The following is a 22,611-nucleotide window of genomic DNA, read 5'->3' as shown; positions in this document are numbered from 1 at the left end:
TGATATTTTCTCTTGAGATGCTTTTGTAGTTTTTCAGAGTTTTAAATGATTTTCTACAGAAAGTCCTGCCCTCTGCCCTGCCCACCCCCCACCCTTTTGACCTTGTAGTAATACCATTTACGTTGAATTAATGTTGGGTGGACTGTGGCTGGATGTAGAATTTCATGCATCTATACTCTGGCACCTTTGGAATGAAAGAAAAATGTGTGTCGTTAAAATCTTTTCCCCTTAATTCCTTCCATCTCCCTCATCCACAATAAAAATCTCATTTTTGTTGTGAGTTCTCCTGACGAGATGAATAAAATTCCACGTACAATATAACTAAATTGGTAGTAGGGTAGAAATCGATCTTTGTGGTACAATATCTCTGAGACGTTCACGGATGTTTTGACTGGAGTATATCTAAGTAGACAATTTCAAATAATTTGATTTAGAAAGTGGATAAAAAAGGAAAACATTTTTCATCTGTTACAATGTGCTTAACTTTTTTAACTTCTGGAAAAACAATGAAAAAAAGAAAGCTCTTGTTCATGGCTGACCATCTGCATCTTTTTAACAATGTGCCTAAATATAAAATATAGTGCTTGAATAAATTTTAGCACTCAAACATTGTGATTTTTGTCTCAACTAAGTTAGGTTTAATTTCATCTAAAAATTAGCCAACTGAACAAAATATTAATATATGTACAATAAAAACCAAAGCGGTTACCATGTCTCTCGGTGCTAACACTGGATTTGGTTGGAATTCCACTATGTTAGAATCCAATTAGCGTGAAATCTTCCATCCCGTCTGGCACTGTTAGGCAGGCTTGTGCTAGATTGTTGGCATTCTAAATCCTTAAAATAGCTTGATAATTGTAACAAAAGAAAATAGTACTAAAGAGTGTTAATTAATAGCACATAAGATTGTTCTTTAGAGAACTTATAAATTGCTCTAAGTATTTACCCTGACTGTAGAAAATTGTACAAGAAATTCTCTTGTTTGAAAAATCAATATTTATTGAACTCTTCTATTTATTGTAAACAAATGGACTGTTCTATTTATTGTGAATGTCAATAAATGTTAACTATGATAGATTTAGAAGATTTCTAGCAATTTGGAAGATGATCATGTTGTCTATAAACAGACAGCATGGGAAATGTATTAAATACATCATCAGGTACATCAAGATCAGAGACCAAAGTAAGTAGAGAAGTGGTGGGTGAAGTGTGAAAATGTACAGTTTGGAGATAGACTTTACCAGAATAGGATGGATCAAGGTTAAATTATTTGAGAGATTTAGGAAAGACCCCTCGAAAGGGGTACATCTTCAAGCACTACTTAATAACTCACTCTGCAAACTATATCCCCTCAAAAGGCTACTATGAACCAAACACTATGAATGTGACCATAAGGCATAAATTCTGCTCTGAGTGTCTGGTTAGGGAGATAGATATTTTTAAAGACTTTCATAGAGGTACGTACAGAAAAGTGCACAAATCATAACTGTTTGGCTCAATGAATTTTCAGTGTTTTTAGGTTTGCAGTGAACATGGCCATGTAAACCTCTACCCAGATTAAGAAACATTGCCACCACCTTAGTGTTTTTTATAATTAATATACCTATCCTGTAGGTAACAGAACAACTCTGGTATGATGTGGGAAGGATCTGCACAGTGTGAATGCTGGGAGTAGGGATCATAGGAGGCTGTCTTGGAAGCTGGCTACCACAAGCATGCATTGATCATTTTGAAAATACTGGTTCATTTATGGAGCTCTTACAAATGTTGATGCATTTAATCTAACAATATAAATAAAAATCACATCTGGTGTCACCACTGATCTCATCAGAAAAGTCTGGAAGTATTGGGAAGCTGTCAAGATCATTATGGCAAACAAGTTTTCCAAAATCATAATTTTTGCTTAAATTCTTGAATTTTACCAGCAGCAACACTGTCACTTGTTTTTCTTGAGGTAACAGACTCCCTTTGTTCATTTTCAAGAAAAGTTGTGTCAAATACCCAAGTCTGAATTAGCTGGTCTGTCAGTCGTTCTTCTGAGTAAAAGTTATATTCCACGAAAAGAGTATTTACTTCAGTTTATAATGCAGTCTCACAAGTGCTTTTACTGGAGACATCATGCTTCAATATACAGCAGAAATACTTTATGAGTACTTCCCATTTTGTCATACAGAATATTAAGAAGGTCAAGGGTCATTTTATTTATTTTTTTTATAATGTTATTTATTTATTTTCCCCCAAAGCCCCAATAGATAGTTGTATGTCATAGCTACACATCTTTCTAGTTGCTGTATGTGGGATGCGGCCTCAGCATGGCTGGAGAAGCGGTGCGTGGGTGCGCGCCCGGGATCCTAACACGGGTGGCCAGCAGCGGAGCGGGCGCACTTAACCGCTAAGCCACGGGGCCGGCCCCTTGGGGTTATTTTAATAATTTTATTTATTTATTCATTTTTTCCCCCAAAGCCCCAGTAGATAGTTGCATGTCATAGCTGCACATCCTTCTAGTTGCTGTATGTGGGACACCGCCTCACCATGGCCGGAGAAGCAGTGCATCGGTGCATGCTGGGTATCCAAACCCAGGCCGCCAGCAGCGGAGCACGCGCACCTAACCGCTAAGCCACGGGGCCAGCCCTGGAGGGTCATTTTAATAAAACAGTTTTTACTGCTTCATCAAGGACATTCTTGAGTGACGGTATTTTTTTCCCTGCTATGAGTGTGTGGTGGTGAAGAATACAATGGCTTCTAGTACAGTTTGGTATCGTTGTCTTAATTTGTGCTGAGGCACCAGCAGTTTTGCCCACCACTGCTTTTCCACTATCAGTGCAAATGTCAACATTGTGAAAAAGGCAAATGATGTCTTCCTATTAGTATGAAAATAGTTTTGACTTTTGAAAAGGTCTTGGCTACCCTCGGAGGTCTGAGAATCATTGGTTCACATCAGTGGTTCTCAATGGGGCAGGGGTGGTGCCATGATTTTTCTTCCAGGGGCATTTGGCAACGTCTGGAGACATTTTTGGTCGTCACAACTCATGATGGTGGTGGTAGTGGATGCTAAAGACATCTAGTGCATAGAGACCAGGGATGCTGCTAAACAGCCTACAGCACACAGCAGAGCCCCTCTTCCCCCAACAAAGAATTATCCGGTTTGAAATGTTACAGTGCTGAGGTTGAGAAAGCCTAGTCTACGAAAATGGTCTTCCTTTGCACAAGATAGCTACCTTGATAAGTTAACAATCTTAATTTTTCTATTTCCTAAACACTTTCCTGGGTTACATTTCCCCACTTTATTTTCAAGACATGAGCCACAGCCATTTTCAGGCCATAATTCTCTTTTCTGGGTCCAACTGATATGTTTTTCCGACGTGAAGCCTACAGTTCAACCACGGCCCTCTCTGATCGGCTCCCCTGAACCCATTTTCAATCGAGTTTTGCGTCTGTCCTCCGCATCTGCTCGGCCTCATCAGCTAGGTTGTCAACTCTTTCAGAGCACGCCCGCGCCTCGACTGCTTTACCCGCTGACTGCGTGCGCCGCGCGGTTTGTCCGGGACTCACTCCCTCCGCGCGCACCTCAGCCCGCGCAGCCGCAGTTTCTCGTGTCTCTGCATTGCGATCGCCCACGCGGCCGACGCTTCGGGCTGCTGCTAGAGGGCGCTCCGGGCCGCGGTGGTCCAAACTACAAATCCCAGAGGGTAACGGGGATGGGGGCGGCCGCGGTGACTTTTGGGAGTTGTGGTCCCGGGGAAGAGACTGGCGTGAGACAAAGGCTCTGAGACTCGCCTCTTCCTCGCTCGCTTCTCTGCACGGTTCGGAATCCGTGGGTCGGCCAGCTTCATTTCTTGAGAGACCAGGCGCCCAAGGTAAGCAAGCAGGATGTTGGGCATAATTTCCGTTTCCGGTGGGCAAAGGTCAAGCGGAATGTAAACACGGGACCTGGGGAGTGGTTATCAGGTAACTGGGGTTACTCGGTGCGTGGTGAAAGCCGGAGGAAGAGAGGCAAACGAGGCGAGTGGGTCTGTGGTCGGGGGAGAAAGGAGCTTCAGAAGTCGGAGGTGAGACTCAACCACACTGTGGCAGAGTCGGGACACTAAGGTTGGTCTCTAGGGACGAGCACGTCTGGGGGTCGGGCCGCCCATGCCCCCGCGCCTGGGGCGGCTGCCGCACTCCGTAGGCTGACCGTGCGGCTTGGATCTCCGTAGCGCTGGGAGGGCGGATCCCAGCCTCTTTCCACCCCTCCTTGGTGGTGTCTGCGGCGGAGGGCGGGGCTGGGGAACTCGCAGGTGACGTCCAGGACAGCCTGTATGAACTTCGCACATTTTTATTGTTATGGAAAATGAAGGAAAGTCGCCAATACTGGCTTCTGTTGCGGTGATATTTTCGGGCCCATTGTTTCTTGAATTCCTCACTTCTGAATACATCCCTGTACCCGGAAGGATGCTGTTTTGATTTCCTGATCGTATTCCTCCAGTGGTTTCTCGCCTGGGGTGCTGCATCCTCCGACGCAGTGAAGACAGGCATTCTCTCTGGCTTGTGGCTGGGTAAACGGTCACAATTTCCATAGACAGTAATTGAGCGCCTACTATAGAGATCATTGTACCAGCAAAAGAATTTAGAATACAACGTCGTTGTTTAGAATTTTCATGGCATTCACTAACTGTAATTCTATATAAAATGAATTTGTGTTGTTTCATGAGTTTAATATGAATCCCATATGATTATGATTTACCCGTATGATTTCTTATCCTGGTGAAAAAAATGTAAAGGTTAGGATATTGATGCCTTGTGCATCTAACTATGGATTCAGGAAAGCCTTCTATATAAGAAGTTTTAATTTCATGTTCAGATAGCTTTAGAGGAACAATAAACTCGTACTGTTTAAGATATCTGAATCAACTCGGGGTGTTAAAAGTTCTGAGGAAGGAAGTGTTTTGCATATGTTCTGGAACGCACCGTCCTTTTAAACCTAGCTAACTTATTCTTCGAAACTTATCCCTTCAGGAAGCATCAAGTGTCTCTTCTCTGACGTCGTAACATCTTTTGTTTACTCTCTAATCGCACTTGAGCTGTATTGTGTTGACTATACTCTTGTGGTCTCCAGACAATTTTGAAGAAAATATAAAACTGTAAAAATATAAAACTAATGGCCTTGGTAGCAGTTTCGTGCTTTTTACCCTTAGTGGGCCCTTGATACTGTTCGATATCTTTACTCATCCCTTGTTTCACTTTTCCTGTACTCCACAATGACTATTTCAGATCTTTTCTATTCTTCTCAAGTGCTCAAATCTATTTGTTTTCCCTTTAGTTGGAGCAGAGGACTAGCCTTCTATTTCTCGGAGAAATGTGAAGCTTAGGGGTGTAAAATCCTGTATTTTCTCTTCCCTCTACCCTTGAACTTGCTTATACTTTTCACTCAGTATCAACTCTTGTCTGAGAGGAAAGTATTCCTGTCTCTGTCTTTAAGGCTAAACTTGTCAGTTGCTGGTGGTCATCAGGCCTTTTATACCCCTATAACTTCATTCTTTCCTAACCTCCAACAGCCTCTGATTTCTAGAAGATTTTAAAGTATTTGTGGAGGAGAATGGCAGAAACACCCGAGGCAGCAGTGTGTGTGGCTTTTTTGTACATGGTTGAGAACCACTGTCTGGGGCCTTAACATTTATAGCAATGGTTTGGGTTGGAGGGTGGGGAGGGTATTGGGAGTCTGAATGACCTATTCGCTTTTTTAAAAAATACATGTGGGTCTGTCTGTCCCTTTTTCCTTTCCTCCCCACCCTAACCCGTGTTCCCAATAGTCTACAGACCTGACCAATGAGTTCAAATATAATTTGCTTTAGTAAACGCACCAGATTTCCATCTGTATTAGTAGGGTTCTCGCACTGCCTGGTGCCTCACATTGCTGATTTAGAAACAAAGTTCCATTTGAAACTTGAAGACGGAAAACGTAATCATCCTCATTCTTGTCACCTTTAAGGACAGTCATAAATACAAGACTTCTTAACTTGACTTATCCTGAGATCTCGTGAGACTTTCCTAACGATCCATTCTATCACAGTCTCACTCTGTGCCTCTGGACTTCTGTTCCATATTAACCACACTTCCATTTTCAGCCATTTCTTGGGTCTTCCCCTGAGTTACATGTAGTCATCTTCAAACATAGGAAACTCATTCTCCTCTATTTTAATGGGTCTGGAGAGAGAGTGTGGCATTGTCCTAATTCCTTAGTATAGTTTATAATCCATTACTTCTCCAGGTTTTTCTAAAAATCCCTCTTCCTGTGGAAAGCATATGGTTCACCCGTGTCAGCCTGTACGTTTCTTTCTTTCTTTTTTTTTTTGTGAGGAAGATTAGCCCTGAGCTAACAACCAATGCCAATCCTCCTCTTTTTGCTGAGGAAGACTGGCCCTGGGCTAACATCCGTGCTCATCTTCCTCTACTTTATAGGGGACGCCACCACAGCATGGCCTGATAAGCAGTGCGTCGGTGCACGCCCGGGATCCGAACCGGCGAACCCCGGGCCGCGAAGCGGAGTGCGTGTGCTTAACTGCTGAGCCACCGGGCCGGCTCCTCAGCCTGTACGTTTCTTGATTGTTGTAACTTGTTGGCACTTCCTCATATTCATTAAGAAATTAGGCATATGGCCCACAATTTTCTTATCCTTCTAAGTTGTGCCATTATTCTGGGCCTTTCCATGTGAATGAACTCACAGCTGCCCTCACTTTTTTTGTCCCTTTCCTTCTAGTGATTACTTACACTTTACTTCAGCCATATGCATCAGTGATGAAGATCCTGATATCTGCTAGAACTTACTGTTTCATTTCTCACGTCCCTTACTCCCATAATGCTCATTCTTTGATAGTTTTATGAAGACCTCTGGTTCATTGCTTTTGCTTACCCCTCTAATTGAGCTAGCCAGCCCTGGTGGTCTAGTGGTTAAGACTCAACACTCTCACTGCTGCAGCCGAGGTTCGTTTTGTGGTCAGGGAACCACACTAACCATCTATTGGTTGTCCTACTGTGGTGGCTGCATGTTGCTGTGATGCTGAAAGCTATACCACCAGTATTTCAAATACCAGCAGGGTCAGCCATGGTGGACAGGTTTCAGCGGAGCTCTCAGACTAAGACAGACTAGGAAGAGGGACCTGGCCACACACTTCCAAAAAAATTGGCCGTGAAAACTCTATGGATAGCAGTGGAGCACTGTCTGATATAGCGCCAGGTGAGAGGATGAGACAAAAAAGACTGGGCAGGGCTCCACTAGGAGTCAGCACTAACAGCAGTTAGTTGATCAGTGAGTTGGGGTCATAGACTTCTTTAGGAATGGAATGAAAGCTTAGACACTCTTCTCCCGAGTGCACACAGGCATATAAAAATTTATATATAATTCCAGGGGGTTCTCAGTCTTTAAGGCCATCCATGTAAGTAGTAAGACTTCTTGGATCCCTCAGTAAATCCCTTCTCTTAATAAATATTTGTTGAATTTTTCCAGGGTTTCCTTTAGCTTTGTTCCATCAATTATCTTCTCTTTCTAACCCTTGCATTTGTATATCATTGCAGATTTATAAAGCAATTTAACATTTATTAAATTAATAAACAATTATTTGTTTTATTAATAACACAAATAATTATTTGTGTTATTAATGGACACCAAAGGTAAGCAGGCCCCAATAGTTCTGTGAATTAGGTCATTTACCAAGTTTGAATATTTAAAAAATTTTTTATTATGGAAGATTTCAAACATACATGAAAAAAGAGAGAAAAGTACAAGGAATCCTATGTACTCATCACCTAACTTCATTCACTGTCAACTCATAGCAATCTTTTCATCTATATTTCTCCTTTACTGAACCCTCCCCCCACCCCCCGCTGATTACATTGAAACAATTCCTAGGTATGTAATTTCATGTGAAATATTTTAGTATGTATTCCTAAAAGATAAGGGTTTTTTTTCTTTTTTTGTTTTTTGCAGGCGAAGATTCTCCCTAAGCTAACATCTGTTGCCAGTCTTCCTCCCTTTTTCTTCCTTTTTCCACCCCAAACTCCCAGTATGTAGTTGTATATAGTGGTAGATTCTTCTAATTCTTCTATGTGAGCTGCCACCACAGCATGGCTACTGACAGATGAATGGTGGTTCCGCACCCGGGAACTGAACCCAGGCCACAGAAGTGGAATGTGCTGAACTTCAACTGCTAGGCTGTCAGGGCTGGCTCTAAGGTTCTTTTAATAAACTTAATTACAATACTATTATCATACCTAAAAAATAAATACCAGTAATTCTTTAATATCATCAAATATCCTCAAACATCAAATCAGTGTTCTGATTTCCCTTTTTGTTTCATGAATGTTTCCTCTCCGTTGGCTTGTTTGAATCTGGAGCTAAACAAGATCCACGCATTCTATTTGGTTAATGTCTCTTAAGTCTCTTAATCTAGGGGTTACCTCCATCTTTCTCTCCTTTTTTTTCCTGGCAGTTTAGTTCTTGAAGAAACCAGTTTTATTTTTCTTTATTTTCTGTTTTTTGCTGTCTGCATCTCTGATGTGTTATTTAGCATGCTCATCTGTATTCCATATCTCTTATAAGCTGTTAGAGGCTGGATCTGATTCAAGGTTAATATTTGGTAAGAGTATTTCGTGGATGGTGTGTCACTTCCATCAGGAGATGCATAATGTCCAATTGTCTTTTTATGATGTTAGCAGCCTTTGATGATGATTGCCTACATCCACTATTTAATAAGGGATTAAAAAATGGTAATAGTCTGATCCTATTATTCCTTCTTCACATATTAGTTGGAATACTTCTATAAAGGGCCAAGTTTGAAATTTAAAGCTGTTTCTTTGGAATTTTCCAGAATGGCTTCCTTTGGATGGAAAAGGAAAATTGGCGAGAAGGTCTCAAAGGTCACTTCCCAGCAGTTTGAGGCTGAAGCTGCCGATGAGAAGGATGTCGTTGAGAATGATGAAGGGAGCTGGCTTCATGCTATTAAACGTAGGAAAGAAATTCTCCTTGAAGGCTGTGCTGAGAAAAGTAAACAGCTGAAGGATGAAGGAGCCAATTTGGCTGAAAATAAACGGTAAGTTTTTAGAGTTTTTAAATAGAGAACAGTTTATATTTTCTGACTCACTGTCAGTATTGGGATGAAGAGTTATGAATTCTATAAATTCATGTTTTTAAAATCTGATCTAGTTGCTAAATTAATCAAAGAAATAAGTTTTATTCTTTTTTTTTTTTGGTGAGGAAGAGCAGCCCTGTGCTAACATCTGATGCCAATCCTCCTTTTTTTTTTTTTTTTCTGAGGAAGACTGGCCCTGGGCTAACATCCGTGCCCATCCTCCTCCACTTTATATGGGACGCCGCCACAGCATGGCCTGACAAGCAGTGCGTTGGTGCGCATCCGGGATCCCAACCGGTGAAGCCTGGGCCGCCGCAGTGGAGCACCCGCACTTAACCGCTTGCGCCACCGGGCTGGCCCCATAAATAAGTTTTAAAATCACCTTTAAACATTCCCACAGAATCCTAAAGTTTATAAAAGAGTCTTCAAGATGCTTATAATGTCTTTGCTTTGCCATCATTTTTGTGCTGTCTAAAGTAGAGTAAGTGCTAAGTAAAATTTAGTCTAACTTATTGGTTGGTAGGAGATGGTCTAATTTCTGCATACTTTCTCCTTGTAATATTATGTACCAGATAAATTAGATGTTTTCTGAACAGCTTTGAAGGCATATATTGTTTAAAAAAATAGTTGTTCAGTTAAGCTTTTCCATTGACTTCTTATGTACTTTAGTAAACATGGTTTGGTGCACAGGAATTTAATAATAGCTTCATTTATTCTCAGTCCTTCGTCAGCTAAGCTCTTATACTTCTCCTATTGGCACACTTTTCTTTTTTCCTTTCCTCTTTTCCTACCTTCTTATTCCTTTTCCCTTCTGCTTAGATCTTTCAGTGGGATCAAAAATCATTCTTCCACAAATCAGTGGGGAAAGGACAAATTGTTTAGTAGATTGTACAGAGAAAGCTGGAATTCTATATAGAGGAAAATAAAATGATCTGTATCTAATACTACATACAAAGATGGACTCGAGAGGGATCAAAAACCTCAATGTGAAGGGTAAAACTACACAGTTAATAAAAGAAAATATAGAAGGGTATGTTTATAACCTAGAGGTGGAGAAGGACTTTTTTATTTTTAAAAATTTCACATCTGTATAAAAGTTGAGGGCCGGCCCCGTGGCTTAGCGGTTAAGTGCATGTGCTCCGCTGCTGGCAGCCCGGGTTCGGATCCCGGGCTCGCACTGACGTACTGCTTCTCTGGCCATGCTGAGGCCGTGTCCCACATACAGCAACTAGAAGGATGTGCAGCTATGACATACAACTATCTACTGGGGCTTTGGGGGAAAAAAATAAAAAATAAAAAAAATAAATAAATAAAATTATTATATTAAAGTTGAAAGAATAGTGCCACCCCCATATTCCCTTTACTAGACTCAAAAATTCTTTTTTTTTTTTTTAAAGATTTTATTTATTTAATTTTTTCCCCCCAAAGCCCCAGTAGATAGTTGTATGTCATAGCTGCACATCCTTCTAGTTGCTGTATGTGGGACTCGGCCTCAGGATGGACGGAGAAGTGGTGCCTCGATGCGCACCCGGGATCCGAACCCGGGCCACCAGCATTGCAGCGCGCACACTTAACCACCAAGCCACAGGGCCGGCCCTAGACTCAAAAATTCTTAATAATTGCTTTATTTATCTCTTCCTACACACACACATAATTGTCTATTTACAGTTTTTTTTTTTTTTTTTTTTTTTTTTGTGAGGACCAGCCCTGAGCTAACATCCGATGCCGATCCTCCTCTTTTTTGCTGAGGAAGACTGGCCCTGGGCTAACATCCTTGCCCACCTTCCTCTACCTTATATGGGACGCCACCACAGCATGGCTTAACAAGCGGTGCGTCGGTGCACGCCCGGGATCCGAACCGGCGAACTCCCGGGCCGCAGCAGCTGCACTTAACCACTTGCGCCACCAGACTGGCCCCAGTTTTTACAGTTTTTTTGCTGATCTATTTGAGAGTAACTTGCAGACATTATGACAGCTCACCTCTAATTCAGCGTGCTTCTCCTAACGATAAGGATATTCTCTTAGCAAACACAATAACTATCAAACCTATGAAAATTAACAATTCTGTAATCTAATATCCAGTCCATATTTAGATTTTTCCAATTTTCACCTAAATATATTTTATAGTCTCTTTTTAAAACCAGGATCCAAACAGAGTTCACACGTTGCGTTTGGTTATTGTATCTCTTTAGCGTCTACTTTGGTCTCCTACTTTCATCCCCCATGCCATTGACTTTTGAAGAGTCTTCCATTTGCTTGTTTCCTTCTGGATGTCATTTAACTTCTTCTTCTATCTCATGTATTTCTTGTAAACTGAAAGTTAGGTGTTGAGGTTTGATTTAGATTCTGATTAACATTTTTGGCAAGAATACTGCGTGGTAATGTTTGTGCTCTGTATTGCATCACACTGGGAGAAATAACATCAGGCTCTTCTTAGTGCAGCTATTTAAAGACATCATGCTCAAGTTACTCTGTTTACTGTGTTTGATATCTGCTGAAAGTCATATTTTTATAAAAATCTTGGTACACTTATCCTTGGTGAAGGAAATATATTGGGAATACTACACTCGACAACATGAGGACTGTTGATTTGTTTGCACTAAAGATGGGATTTTTGGAAGATATATGTATGGTCAGCAGGAATAGTATCTGAATAGGTCTTTGGACAGAATACTCTTCAGATCTAAAATCTAAAATCAGGCCTGTGTGCCTTCGACTGGTACCGTCTGTGGGGTATTGAAGAGTGAGAAATTAAAAGAAATAGTGCTAAATAAGAAGCACTTTTTTTTTCTTTTCTTTGTTCCTTTTTTTTTTAATTGGTAAGGGTGTTATAAGATTCTTGTTAATCATTTTTGTCATAAATGAGTCCAAGTTGGGGAACCAACATTTTAGTTTCTAGATGTGCTTTTATTTTTGATTCTGGGAGTAAGCTTTTGTTAATATATTTTAATATAAAACATAAAATGTGCTTAAATTATAATATATTAGCACCTCAAATATGGAATGAAGAGTAGAAAATAAATAATAATCAAGGACAATTAACAGCTTAACATCCTAATGTTAGATTGTGAATTCTCACTTGTGGTATTTTAGGCACACAGATTTTTATCTTGTAGAACTTTGCAAGATTGGCCATTCTGTCTTAGTCACAAGAAAACCAACTATAAATTTTCCACATTTATGAAATCATTTTTCAGAACATCCATAAAACGTCTTTAGAAATTCCTGTAAATGCCTGTTAAAAGTTCATTAACTTTGTTGTTTTTATCTTTTTCTCTAGACCACACTGGTGTGTAGAAGGGAAAAGTTATTAAGTTATTGCCATGGGATTCCCTCTGAATTTCCTGTGGTAGAGGAGAGATATCAACTTTGTAGATAAACAAAATAACTCTTGTTTTTTTCCCTGCATGTCAAAACATTGAGTCATTTCAGTAAAATCAGCTGGATTGGATGCTTTATTTTGAATGGAAACACTGTGAGATGATTAAGTTTTTTTGCTAGTTACCGTTTGTTTTGGAGTAATGTATACACAGCTTTAGACGATAACTAAACAGAATTAAAGGAATCCAGTGGAATTGAATAGTTCTACGCCAAAAATAAATAGAAATAATAGTTTAAAAATATCTAAGAGAATATTAAACTTCAGTGAAAATAATATGAGGAATAGAAAATAATATAAGGAGTAGTGAAGTTAAATTAAAAAAAATAAAACTCAATCCCTGTCTTCCAAATCAGCTTCATCTTAAACCACTCTCATTTTTACTGCATTTTAGTTATATTCGCCTTCCTTGTGTTTTTGAACATAGTTCTTATGCAACTTTGTCTTATGGCTCTCTGTCTAAAAAGCTCTTATCTTCTGTTTTCCTTTTTTTTCTTTGTTTCTTTGTTTCTTTTTTTTTTTTTTTGTGGGGAAGATTAGCCCTGAGCTAACATCCGATGCCAATCCTCCTCTTTTTGCTGAGGAAGATTGGCCCTGGGCTAACGTCCGTGCCCATCTTCCTTTACTTTATATGGGACGTCGCCACAGCATGGCTTGACCAGTGGTGCATCGGTGTGCGCCTAGGATCCGAACCTGCGAACCCCAGACTGCCGCAGCAGGGAGTGTGCGCACTTAACCGCTGTGCCACCGCGCCAGCCCCTCCTCTATTTTTCTGATGTGTGTCTGCTTGTCTTCTAGATCTCTGCTCACATATCATCTTCTCAGCCCCTCTGAGTATCTGGTCTGAAGTAGCACCCCCATATTCCCTCTTTCTCCATCACATCAGCCTTTTTCAACTTTTAGCATTTCTCTCTTTTTGAAGTTGCCTTGTACACTTATTTCGTTGTTTGTGTGTTATTTGTCTCTCCTCTATAGAAATGTGAAGCTCCAGGACAGTAGGAACTTTGTCTGGCTTTTGTACTCTCTCTTCAGCTCTTAGAGCAAATTTGTGGCATCTACCTGGCCCTCAAACATTTATTGAATGTTTATAAAGCTGCTGCTGTTTGCTATATTATGGATAAATAGGTTTTTGTGGATTAACTACCATTTATTATATTGTATCTACAGGAATATACATTTTTAAACTCCAAATTAGAACATGGTATTCTGAGAATATATTTTATTTCATATCCCAACCACAAAGGGCCTTTGGGAATAGAGTTTTTTTACCCTCCTCCTGCATGAGAATGTGGCACTTGAGAATAATTCTTTTCTTTGAGGTTCATTCCTTTTCTCATAACCCATACTTCTCCCTATTCCCTTGTCCTCTGGGAAACCAGCGGTCTTGCTGAGTTGAGGAGATGGAGATTCTATTTTAGAGAGGATCAGGCAGCTAGAAGTTGTGGAGTAGAGTACCAGAGAAGAGGGAGCTACTCAGAGAAAGAGCTCCAGAAATCTGTGTGAGGTCACCTTGAGTATTTGTTGAACATTAGACCATGCAACTGTGGGGAAATTCCACAAGTCCAGGCACAATGGGGAGTTGTAAGCTGAACAATTCCTGAGTTCATACAGGGCAGAGAGATGTTCAAGCTTCAACCACCCAGAGTGGAGAGTCTTTGGTGGTCACCAGGGACATTCACTGGAGTCCCCAGAGGAGTTATGTCTTAGTAGATCAATTACAGTCTCCCTGGAGGGGAGACTATGGCAGACCTCCCCTAGCAGAGTTTAAAAACAGGTTTTGAGGGGTTCAAACTGATACACAAGTTACTTAACTACCTGCCAAAACAGTCAAAACTATAACATTTACAAATATCCAGCATCCAATCTAAAATCACTAGACATACCAGGAGGAGAAAACTGTGACCCATAAACAGGAGAAAAATCAGTCAATAGAAGCAGACTCAGAAATGATATAGATGAGAGAAATAGCAGACAAAGAAGATAAAATGGTAATATAACTATGTTCAAATATTTAAAAGGAAACATGAACCTAATCAGGAGGGAAATGAAAGATACAAACAGATAGAACATCTAGAGGTCAAAAATACAATATCCAAAATAAAAAGTACACTAAATGGGATTAGCAGCCATGCTAGTTGAGTTCTTTGAGAAGCAGAGGCCAAGACCAGGTTAAACATGCAAAGGTTTTATTAGGGGAAACACCTGTATGAGAGAAAATGGGAAGGGAACTAGGTAATCTGGGAGAGCTGTTAAAACCACAATGTTTGTCTGACCTTGAGTGAACGAGAGAAGGAAGAAAGATTGAGTGGAAGTGTCACAGGCTGTCAGGCAAGACCTTTTTAAAAGTTTTAAAATTCTTTTAAAAGATAATTGACTTTAAAAAACTATGGCAACATATTGGAGATTTATAACATATAAAAGTAAATGTATGACAATGATAGTAATAAAAAAACAGGCAGGGGTAAATGGGATTATATTGCTGTTAGACTCTTACAGTATATGTGAAGTGGTATAATATTATTTGAACTGAAACCCTAGAGCAACCACTAAAAAGTAGTAAGAAGAAGCTCATAAGCCAAGGGTAGAGATAAAATGAAACAATTGGAAAGTAAAATTTAAAAAAAGTACCATTTATAGTACCATTTCCAAACAAAATTATTAGGAAAAAAATTCAGCAACATATGTGTGAGAACTGTACACTGAAAACTACAAAATATTGCTGAGAAAAGTTTAAGAAGACCTAAATTAAGCTATAAACACCATGTCCATGGATCAGAAGGTTGATTTGTTAAGACATCAGCTCTCCCCAAATCGAGCTGTAAATTCAATGCACTTCCAATCAAAATCCCAGAAAGCTTCTTTTTGTGATAATTGACAAGGTTGTTCTAAAATTTGTTTGGAAATGCAAAGAATCAGACTAGCCAAAACAATTTTATGGAACAAAAACATACTTAGAATATGCTACTTTATTTTAACACTTACCACCTTCTTGAATGCTGTATCTTTATAGTATTAGTGTAAGGATAGACATATATGGATCATGAAAAGAATACAAGGTACAAAAATGACTTACATTTATGTGGTCACTTGACTAAAAGTTAAAACTTCTGGTTGTCAAAAGACATAATTAAGAAAATGAAAAGTGAGACCACAGACTGGGAGAAAATATTTACAATACATGTATCTGGCATAGGTCTTCTTCTAGAATATGTAAAGAACTCTCACAACTTAATAATATCCAGTTAAAGAATGGATAAGAAGTTTGAACTGAAGCGTTACAAAAGAAGATATATGAATGGCCAGTATGCACATGAAAAGCCACTCAGCATGATTAGTCATCAGGAAATTTCAAATTAAAACCACAACATACTGCTACATAACCACTAGAATGCTGCAATTAAAGATTGACAGTATCAAGCTGGAATGTGGAGCAGCTGAAACTTTCATAACTTTGCTCATGAAAATGTAAAATAGTTTTACTACTTTGGAAAACAATCTAGCTGTTTCTTATAATGTTAAACATACACCTTACCATACAGTCCAGCAATTCTACTCCTAGATAGTTACTCAGGAGAAATGAAAACCCCTATCCACGCAAAGACTGATCTAACAACGTTCCTAGCAGTTTTATTCATAGTGGCCATGAACTGGAAACAACCAAAATGTCTGTCAGCAGGTGAATGGATAAATAAACTGTGGTGTATCCATCCAATGTTATCCTACTGAGTAATGGAAAGGAATGATTGATGAATCCGAGAATCATTATGCTCAGAGAAAGAAGTCAGAGTGCATACTGTCTGATTCCATCTATGTAAATCTCTCAGCAAATGTAATCTATAGTGACAGAAAGAAGATTGGTGGTTGTCTGGGGCCAGGAATTGGAGTGGGTTGACTGAGAAAGGACACAGGGAACTTTTGAGTTGATAGAAACATTCTTTATTGTGATGGTTGTGGTATTTACATGGCTGTATACATTTGTCAAAACTCATCAAAGACTGTGCTTAAAATGGGTACATATTTTGGCATATAAATTATACTCCAGTAAATTTGATTTTAAAAAATTAAACTTGAGTGCTTGTCACGTACAAAATAAGTCTATATTTGTTTTATATATCTTTCTATATATATGTTCAGGATGTATTTTTGTTCTGTATTTGCTATTATTAGGTCAATTGATAGAAGGAACAATTTAGATTCCAATAAAACTCGGACTCTGACTCTTGCATATTTTGAGGTCTTGATCATTTTCTCACCCTGTCAGCCTTCTTCCATACTTCCTATGCTCTGGGAGCAGTGGCAGAAGTCCCCTGTCTTAATCTAGAAATGGGGAGGGGACTTTTGCAGTTGCATGTGTTCACAGATCTTGAGTTTGAATCTCACCTCTTCAAGTTAGCATCTCACAGGATGTATAACAATCATGTAATCTTTTTTAGTCTGAATTTTTGTAAAATGATGGTAAGGATTTAAGTGCAACAAAATATGGAACAGCTTTGAACGTGAAATGAGTAATAACCCTTAGAGTGGTAGAGAAGCAGAGATGCCTCTGGAGGAATTGCTAGAGAAGGAGAGAAGGAGGAAGGTCAGTGAAGAGGAGGGAGCCACTTCTACTTCCTAGGATACATTCTTTTGCCTCCTTGTGATTTTCTTTTCTTTTTTTTTTTCCTCAGTATTTTCACGTTTAGTTTTTTGTGTTTTTTTTTTGGTGAGGAAGCTTGACCCAGAGCTAACATCTGTGCCAGTCTTCCTCTATTTTGTATATGGGATTCTGCCACAGCATGGCTTGATGAGCGATGTGTAGGTCTGTACCTGGGATCCAAACCCGAGAACCCTGGGCCTCTGAAGAGGAGCATGTGAACTTAACCACTACTCTACCAGGCCAGCCCTGTCATTTAGTTTTATTTAACACTTAGAGAGTTGTCTGAACACATTAAATGTAGCATTATCCAAGTGTGTTAATGTCCTTCCTCAAAAGGAGGCACAGTTCCTGAGCATCAAACAGTCTCTGGCTGTCCAGTTTACTTCATTAGTAACTACATACAACTACTTAGAAAAACTTGGTCTGTAAATGAATGGTTTTTAAATTCTGAAGGTCCTCCTTGTAGTATTCATGATTCTTTGTAGCAAAAGACAGGTTTACTCTTCTACCCAAGCCCTAAGGAATTTTGGTGCTTTGTAGAGACTCTACTGACTCAAGTGGTTTAAGTGTGGATTTTTTTTTTTAATTTATTTTATTTTATTTTTTTCCCCCAAAGCCCCAGTAGATAGTTGTATGTCATAGCTGCACATCCTTCTAGTTGCTGTATGTAGGACGCGGCCTCAGCATGGCCGGACAAGCCGTGTGTCCGTGCGTGCCTGGGATCCGAACCCGGGCTGCCAGCAGCGAAGCGTGCACACTTAACCGCTAAGCCACGGGGCCAGCCCTAAGTGTGGATTTTTGAAGTCATTTTACCTCCGTTCGGATCCTAGCTTTATCACTTCTATCTGTATAAACTTTGGGCAGGTTATTAACTTTTTAAGTGTTGGTTTCTAGTTTCCTCATGTGTAAAATGGTCTTATCTCATAGATTATTGGGGGCTTAAGAGCAAGTCCATGTAAAAGTGCTTAGCATGCCACCTGGCACTTAGTAAGCACTCAATAAATGTACTTTAGATATTATATTTTAGGATTTTATATGTGATTGGTACATTTTATATAATATTAAAGTTTTTTTTTATAAGTTATTGTGTTCAGACATCTTTTTCTAGAATTATTACTAACTAGGATATACCTTCTCAAGGGTCACAGTGTGGGTGGCAACTTTGATATGTTGGCTTTTAAGGTTTCAACCACTAGATGGTGATATTTGATTGTGTAGCTAAGTGGTCTGATTTTTTTCTCTTTTAGTATGTATGTGTGTGAAGCAGGAATATAATTAGAATTTACCATGAATTTTGTCTCTTGTCTAGAAAAGTATACCTACCAAAGTTAACTTGAGGGTGACCTGGCCAGGTGACACATGAGAATGTTGAGTGCTAGCATGGATATATTTCATAACAGTGATCTTGCCTCATATTCTGTGGAAAAAAAATACATATAATCAGTGTGGAATGCCTTTATTTTCTCACCACCACATCTTCCAATCTGACTGTATCTGTACCCATGCCATCTGCCTTCAGTCTGTTGTAATGAGGTGCCCCTGCTCTTATCAAAGGCCCACCCCTCCATTTGTGCACTAGACTCCCTCCCTTCTTGCCTTCTCAGGAATATTGTTCCTAAAATCCTCTTTCATTTTAATGTCAACTGTTCCTTCCTCTCTTTTGGCTCCTTCTCACTGGTATACAAATGTACCCCGATAGCATCCATTTAAAAAGCTTCCCTTGACTCCATGTGCCCTACCATTTCTCTGCTCTCCCTTCCCCACAAACTCCATTTCTTGATAATCACCCTCAGTCCATTCCAGTCAGGTTTTTGTCCCCATTAATCCTCTGAAACCACTCTTGTAAAGGTTATCAGTGACCTCCATGCTGGCAAATCCAGTTACTGTGTCTCTGTTCTCATTCACTGTAGCTCTCATCAGTCAGCATAGTTGACCACTTTCTTCCAAGTAGACTGCTAGCTAATCTACAACACTGCACTCTCATGCTTCTCCTTTTGTCTCAGTGTCCACTCGTTCTTAATCTTTGCCTGCTCTTTTCTTTTGCTCATTTTCTAAATATTGGTGGGCCACAGTATTTAGAAAGTATTCTTTTTTCCATATACATTCTTTCCCTTCTTAACTTACCTAGTCTCCTGCTTTCAGTACTATCTCTGTACCAGTGACTACCAAGTATATACCTGCAGTGCTGTCCTTCCACCTGAATTCCAGACCCTTAAATGTCCAATGCTTGCTTTATACCCACTTGCATGTCTTATTAGTATCTCAAACTTAACATGTACAGAGCAGAACTCTTGGTTTTTCTCCCAAACATCTGGTCGTTTCTGGTCTTACCCATGTTGGTGAACAGCACCACCATTTACGCGATTACTCAAACCCAAAAGCCAGGAGTCAGCTCTGCTGGTTTATGTGCCACTCTAAAGCTAATCAGCCCCACTCACCTCCCTGCCCTTGAGACAGCTCGTGCTGTTCTTGTGGCCATAAAGCCCTGGCTGCTGCTGCTGTCCTCACAGACCAAAGAGCCCTCGTGCATGGTGCTGACCGACAATGAAAGACCATCACACATTGACACTGGCCAGATTGGACCGGTAGATGCCCTGGAGGGACTGAGTCACACACCCACAAATGTGAGGGGGCTAAAGCCTTGTGGGGCAGATTTTGACAGCGTATGTGAGGGAGCCTGCAGACAAATTCTTTTTCCTCCTTACCCCACTGGACTGTCCCCAAAACCCAAAGGTTTCATATAGTCTCTCTGAAGAAGTTCTACAAGATCAGCAATCATCAGTGTTTGTGTTTGAAGCTGTTGCGCACTTAGCATAGGCCTTGTGTTTAGTCTCCCTCCTTCCTGCCTCACTTCTCTTTTTTCCTCACTCTTGTTTCCCTGGGATCCTACCCCTCACAAAGAGTTAGCCAGTAAGCTTTGGCCTCAGGCGGTGTTTCCCAGGTAACCCAAGCGAAGACCTCATCCTGGATTCATTTCTTTTCTTTTACTCCTCATATCCAATCCAAGTTGAATTGACTTTACTTTTTAAACATATTTGAAATCTCTTTTATCCTCTCCTGTGTTTTCATTGCTGTCATCCTAGGCTAATATACTGCCATCTCTTTCCTAGATTACTTGGGTAGTCTCCTAACTGATCTTCCTGTGCTGATTCTTATACTCTACGGTTCATTCTCCTCCCCTCGGCCTGACTGATCTTTTCAGAATGTTAATCAATTCATGTCTCTGTGTTGCATAGAAACACCACGGATTCCCCATCACACATACAATTAAATCCACACTCATAACCATGGCCTACTGGTTCTCGTGTGATCATGGCTTTGGCCCACCTCTCTCTCCCCTTCCACTACAGCCATGTGCTGGTTTTCTTTCCTTGCCTCAAAACATAGGGTGTTTGGTCCTGCCTTGGGCTCTTCCCTTTATCTGGAATGAACTTTCTTCAGCTCTTCAGTTGGCTAACCACTTTTTGTCATTCTGATCTCAGCTCAAATGCCTTCCTAGAGAGATCTTTGCTGACCAGCATTCTGAGTAGCCACCAGTCATTCCCTATCACATCCTTCCATTTGGTTTTTATCATGGCCCTTACCATATTTTAACTTACATTTGTTGTCTTTCTCTCTCCGCCTCCTTCCCACACACAAACATCCTTAGAATGTAAAATCTAAAAGTATAGTAGGGTCCTTTTATATCTTGTTGAATGCTGCATCCTCAGTACCTAGACTACTACCTGGCCCAGAGTATGTGCTCAGCAAATATTTATTAAATGAATAAGCTGATAACTATACAGCTCATTAAACTTGAAGCTATAGTAAGTTAGAAATCTAATTGGGAGCAAAGTAGCTAAGCACTTTGACGTTTCCATCTCGTAAATGAGCATGCTATCTAACTTCTTTGGCTTGATCACCAGCTGTTCTTTACCTAATACCCTGTAGGGTATTATCTCAGCCTGCCCTTGTGCAATCCCTGGAACTATTCACTCCGCTTCCTTCCTTGTGCTAGTTCGGTTGCATACTGTTAAGGTAGTCTTTAAACTGGCTGAATCAAACTTTGGTCATTTATTAACCATAGTGACTTTAAACTAAGTTTTTATCTTTTAATGCTTCCTATCCAACAGCTGCAGTAGGGCTGTGTCTGTTCAATCTGTTCCAAACTGAAGTTGAATTAAGAGATATGCTGTCGAAGTTATGAGAGACCATTGATTTATTAGGTGCCAAGTTTCCTATCATCCAAAAATGGAGGAACTAGGTAGTGCCTCCCTTTATTCGTAGGCCAGGAGAAGTAAATCAAAGAGAGAAATGAGAAATGAGGGAGGGGAGGGAATTCAACAAGCTGACCATAGTGAAGTAAATGCTCCCAGTTCTTCTCTTTAGTCAGGGGAAAACAGCTCACTTGTTCCTCAAACCTTTGTATGCCTTGTGGACAACAAAGCACATTTCATTTAGCAGTGCCTCTGCTGGCAGCAGTGGTTATGTTTTCAGAATAAAAGCAGTGCAGTTGAGGGGAAAGGACATTTTTCTTTTTTCCTCAGATCCGTGTGCGTATGTTTGCACATGTGCGTGTTTGTATGTGTTTGCATGTATGCATGCCTGCTTGATGAGAGTAGAAAACAGAACTAGTGCTGGTTAGTGTCATCTTGAACTGCTGAGTTTATTTGTGCTTTGCGACTTAGGTTTATTTGAGCTTAGGTGTGTAAGCAGCTTTGTGGGGTGGGGATGGGGTAAGCCGTCCTGTTTCTCAGCAGTAGCGCTATTGGCATTTGGGGCAGGAGGGTTCTTTGTTGTGCAGGATTGCCCTTTGCCTTACAGGATATTAACATCCCTGATCCCCTGCTACTAGTGCCTCCAAATCATAGTGACAACCAAAAATGCCTCCATAAATTGCCATAAGTGGCCTCCATGGGGTGATAACTGCCCTTGGTTGAGTTAGGCAGAAGTAGGACTGAAAGTAAAATGGACATTAGACAAGTGTGACAAATTTTAACAGTAGTTGGGCCAAGTAGAGCAGGGGTTGACAAACCACAGCATGCTTTTATAAATAAAGTTTTATTGGGACACAACCATGCCTGTTTGTTTATATGTTGTCTATGGCTGATTTTGTGCTATAGTAGAATTGAGTAGTTGTGACAGAGACTTTCTGTATGGCCCACAAAGCCTGAACTGTTCACCATATGACCCTTTCGTATTCTGTCCCTTGATCTAGAGACCAAAGACCTCCAGCCCCTTCCTCAGAAACCACAAAGACTCCTGAAACCTCAACTATCCCAGGGCCTTAAGGTCCCTCTGCTATACCTAGCATTCTCATTGCTTGGTTCTTTTTACCCCATATCTCCAACCCCCTAGTCTTGGGATTTCTTGTAATTTCTATTCTTGCAGTGGTGAGGTGGAACAAAGTAAGAATTAAGGTGTTTGTTACTTTTGTCTTAGGGTAGAATTTGTTTTGGTTTCTTTCCTTTTTTTTTTTTTTTCCTGAGATATTATCAGCATGCTAGCTCCTG

General features: G+C 40.2%; 1 protein-coding gene across 4 annotated transcripts in view; it reads left to right on the top strand.

The window, feature by feature from the left end:
• The first annotated feature begins 3,757 nt into the window (after positions 1–3,757).
• The window catches only part of TTC33 (tetratricopeptide repeat domain 33), a 40,539-nt gene continuing 21,685 nt past the window's right edge, over positions 3,758–22,611 (top strand). Inside the window, exons 1-3 of one of the 4 annotated variants that reach the window (XM_087443231.1) lie at positions 3,957–4,089; positions 6,439–6,569; positions 8,844–9,065. In XM_087443231.1, coding sequence (XP_087299357.1) covers positions 8,845–9,065 — 221 coding nt within the window. In that variant the 5' untranslated portion in view covers positions 3,957–4,089; positions 6,439–6,569; position 8,844. Of the gene's footprint in view, positions 3,858–3,956; positions 4,090–6,438; positions 6,570–8,843; positions 9,066–22,611 lie in introns of those variants that run through there. The other 3 variants (XM_087443232.1, XM_087443230.1, XM_004422767.3) reach the window with 3 other exon arrangements.

This window comes from Ceratotherium simum, chromosome 18 (assembly GCF_057802395.1).
Source record: "Ceratotherium simum simum isolate JZ-2026a chromosome 18, ASM5780239v1, whole genome shotgun sequence".
NCBI lineage: Eukaryota > Metazoa > Chordata > Mammalia > Perissodactyla > Rhinocerotidae > Ceratotherium > Ceratotherium simum.
Note: the sequence above shows the minus strand (reverse complement) of the source record. Positions and strands in the feature narration are given on the sequence as shown.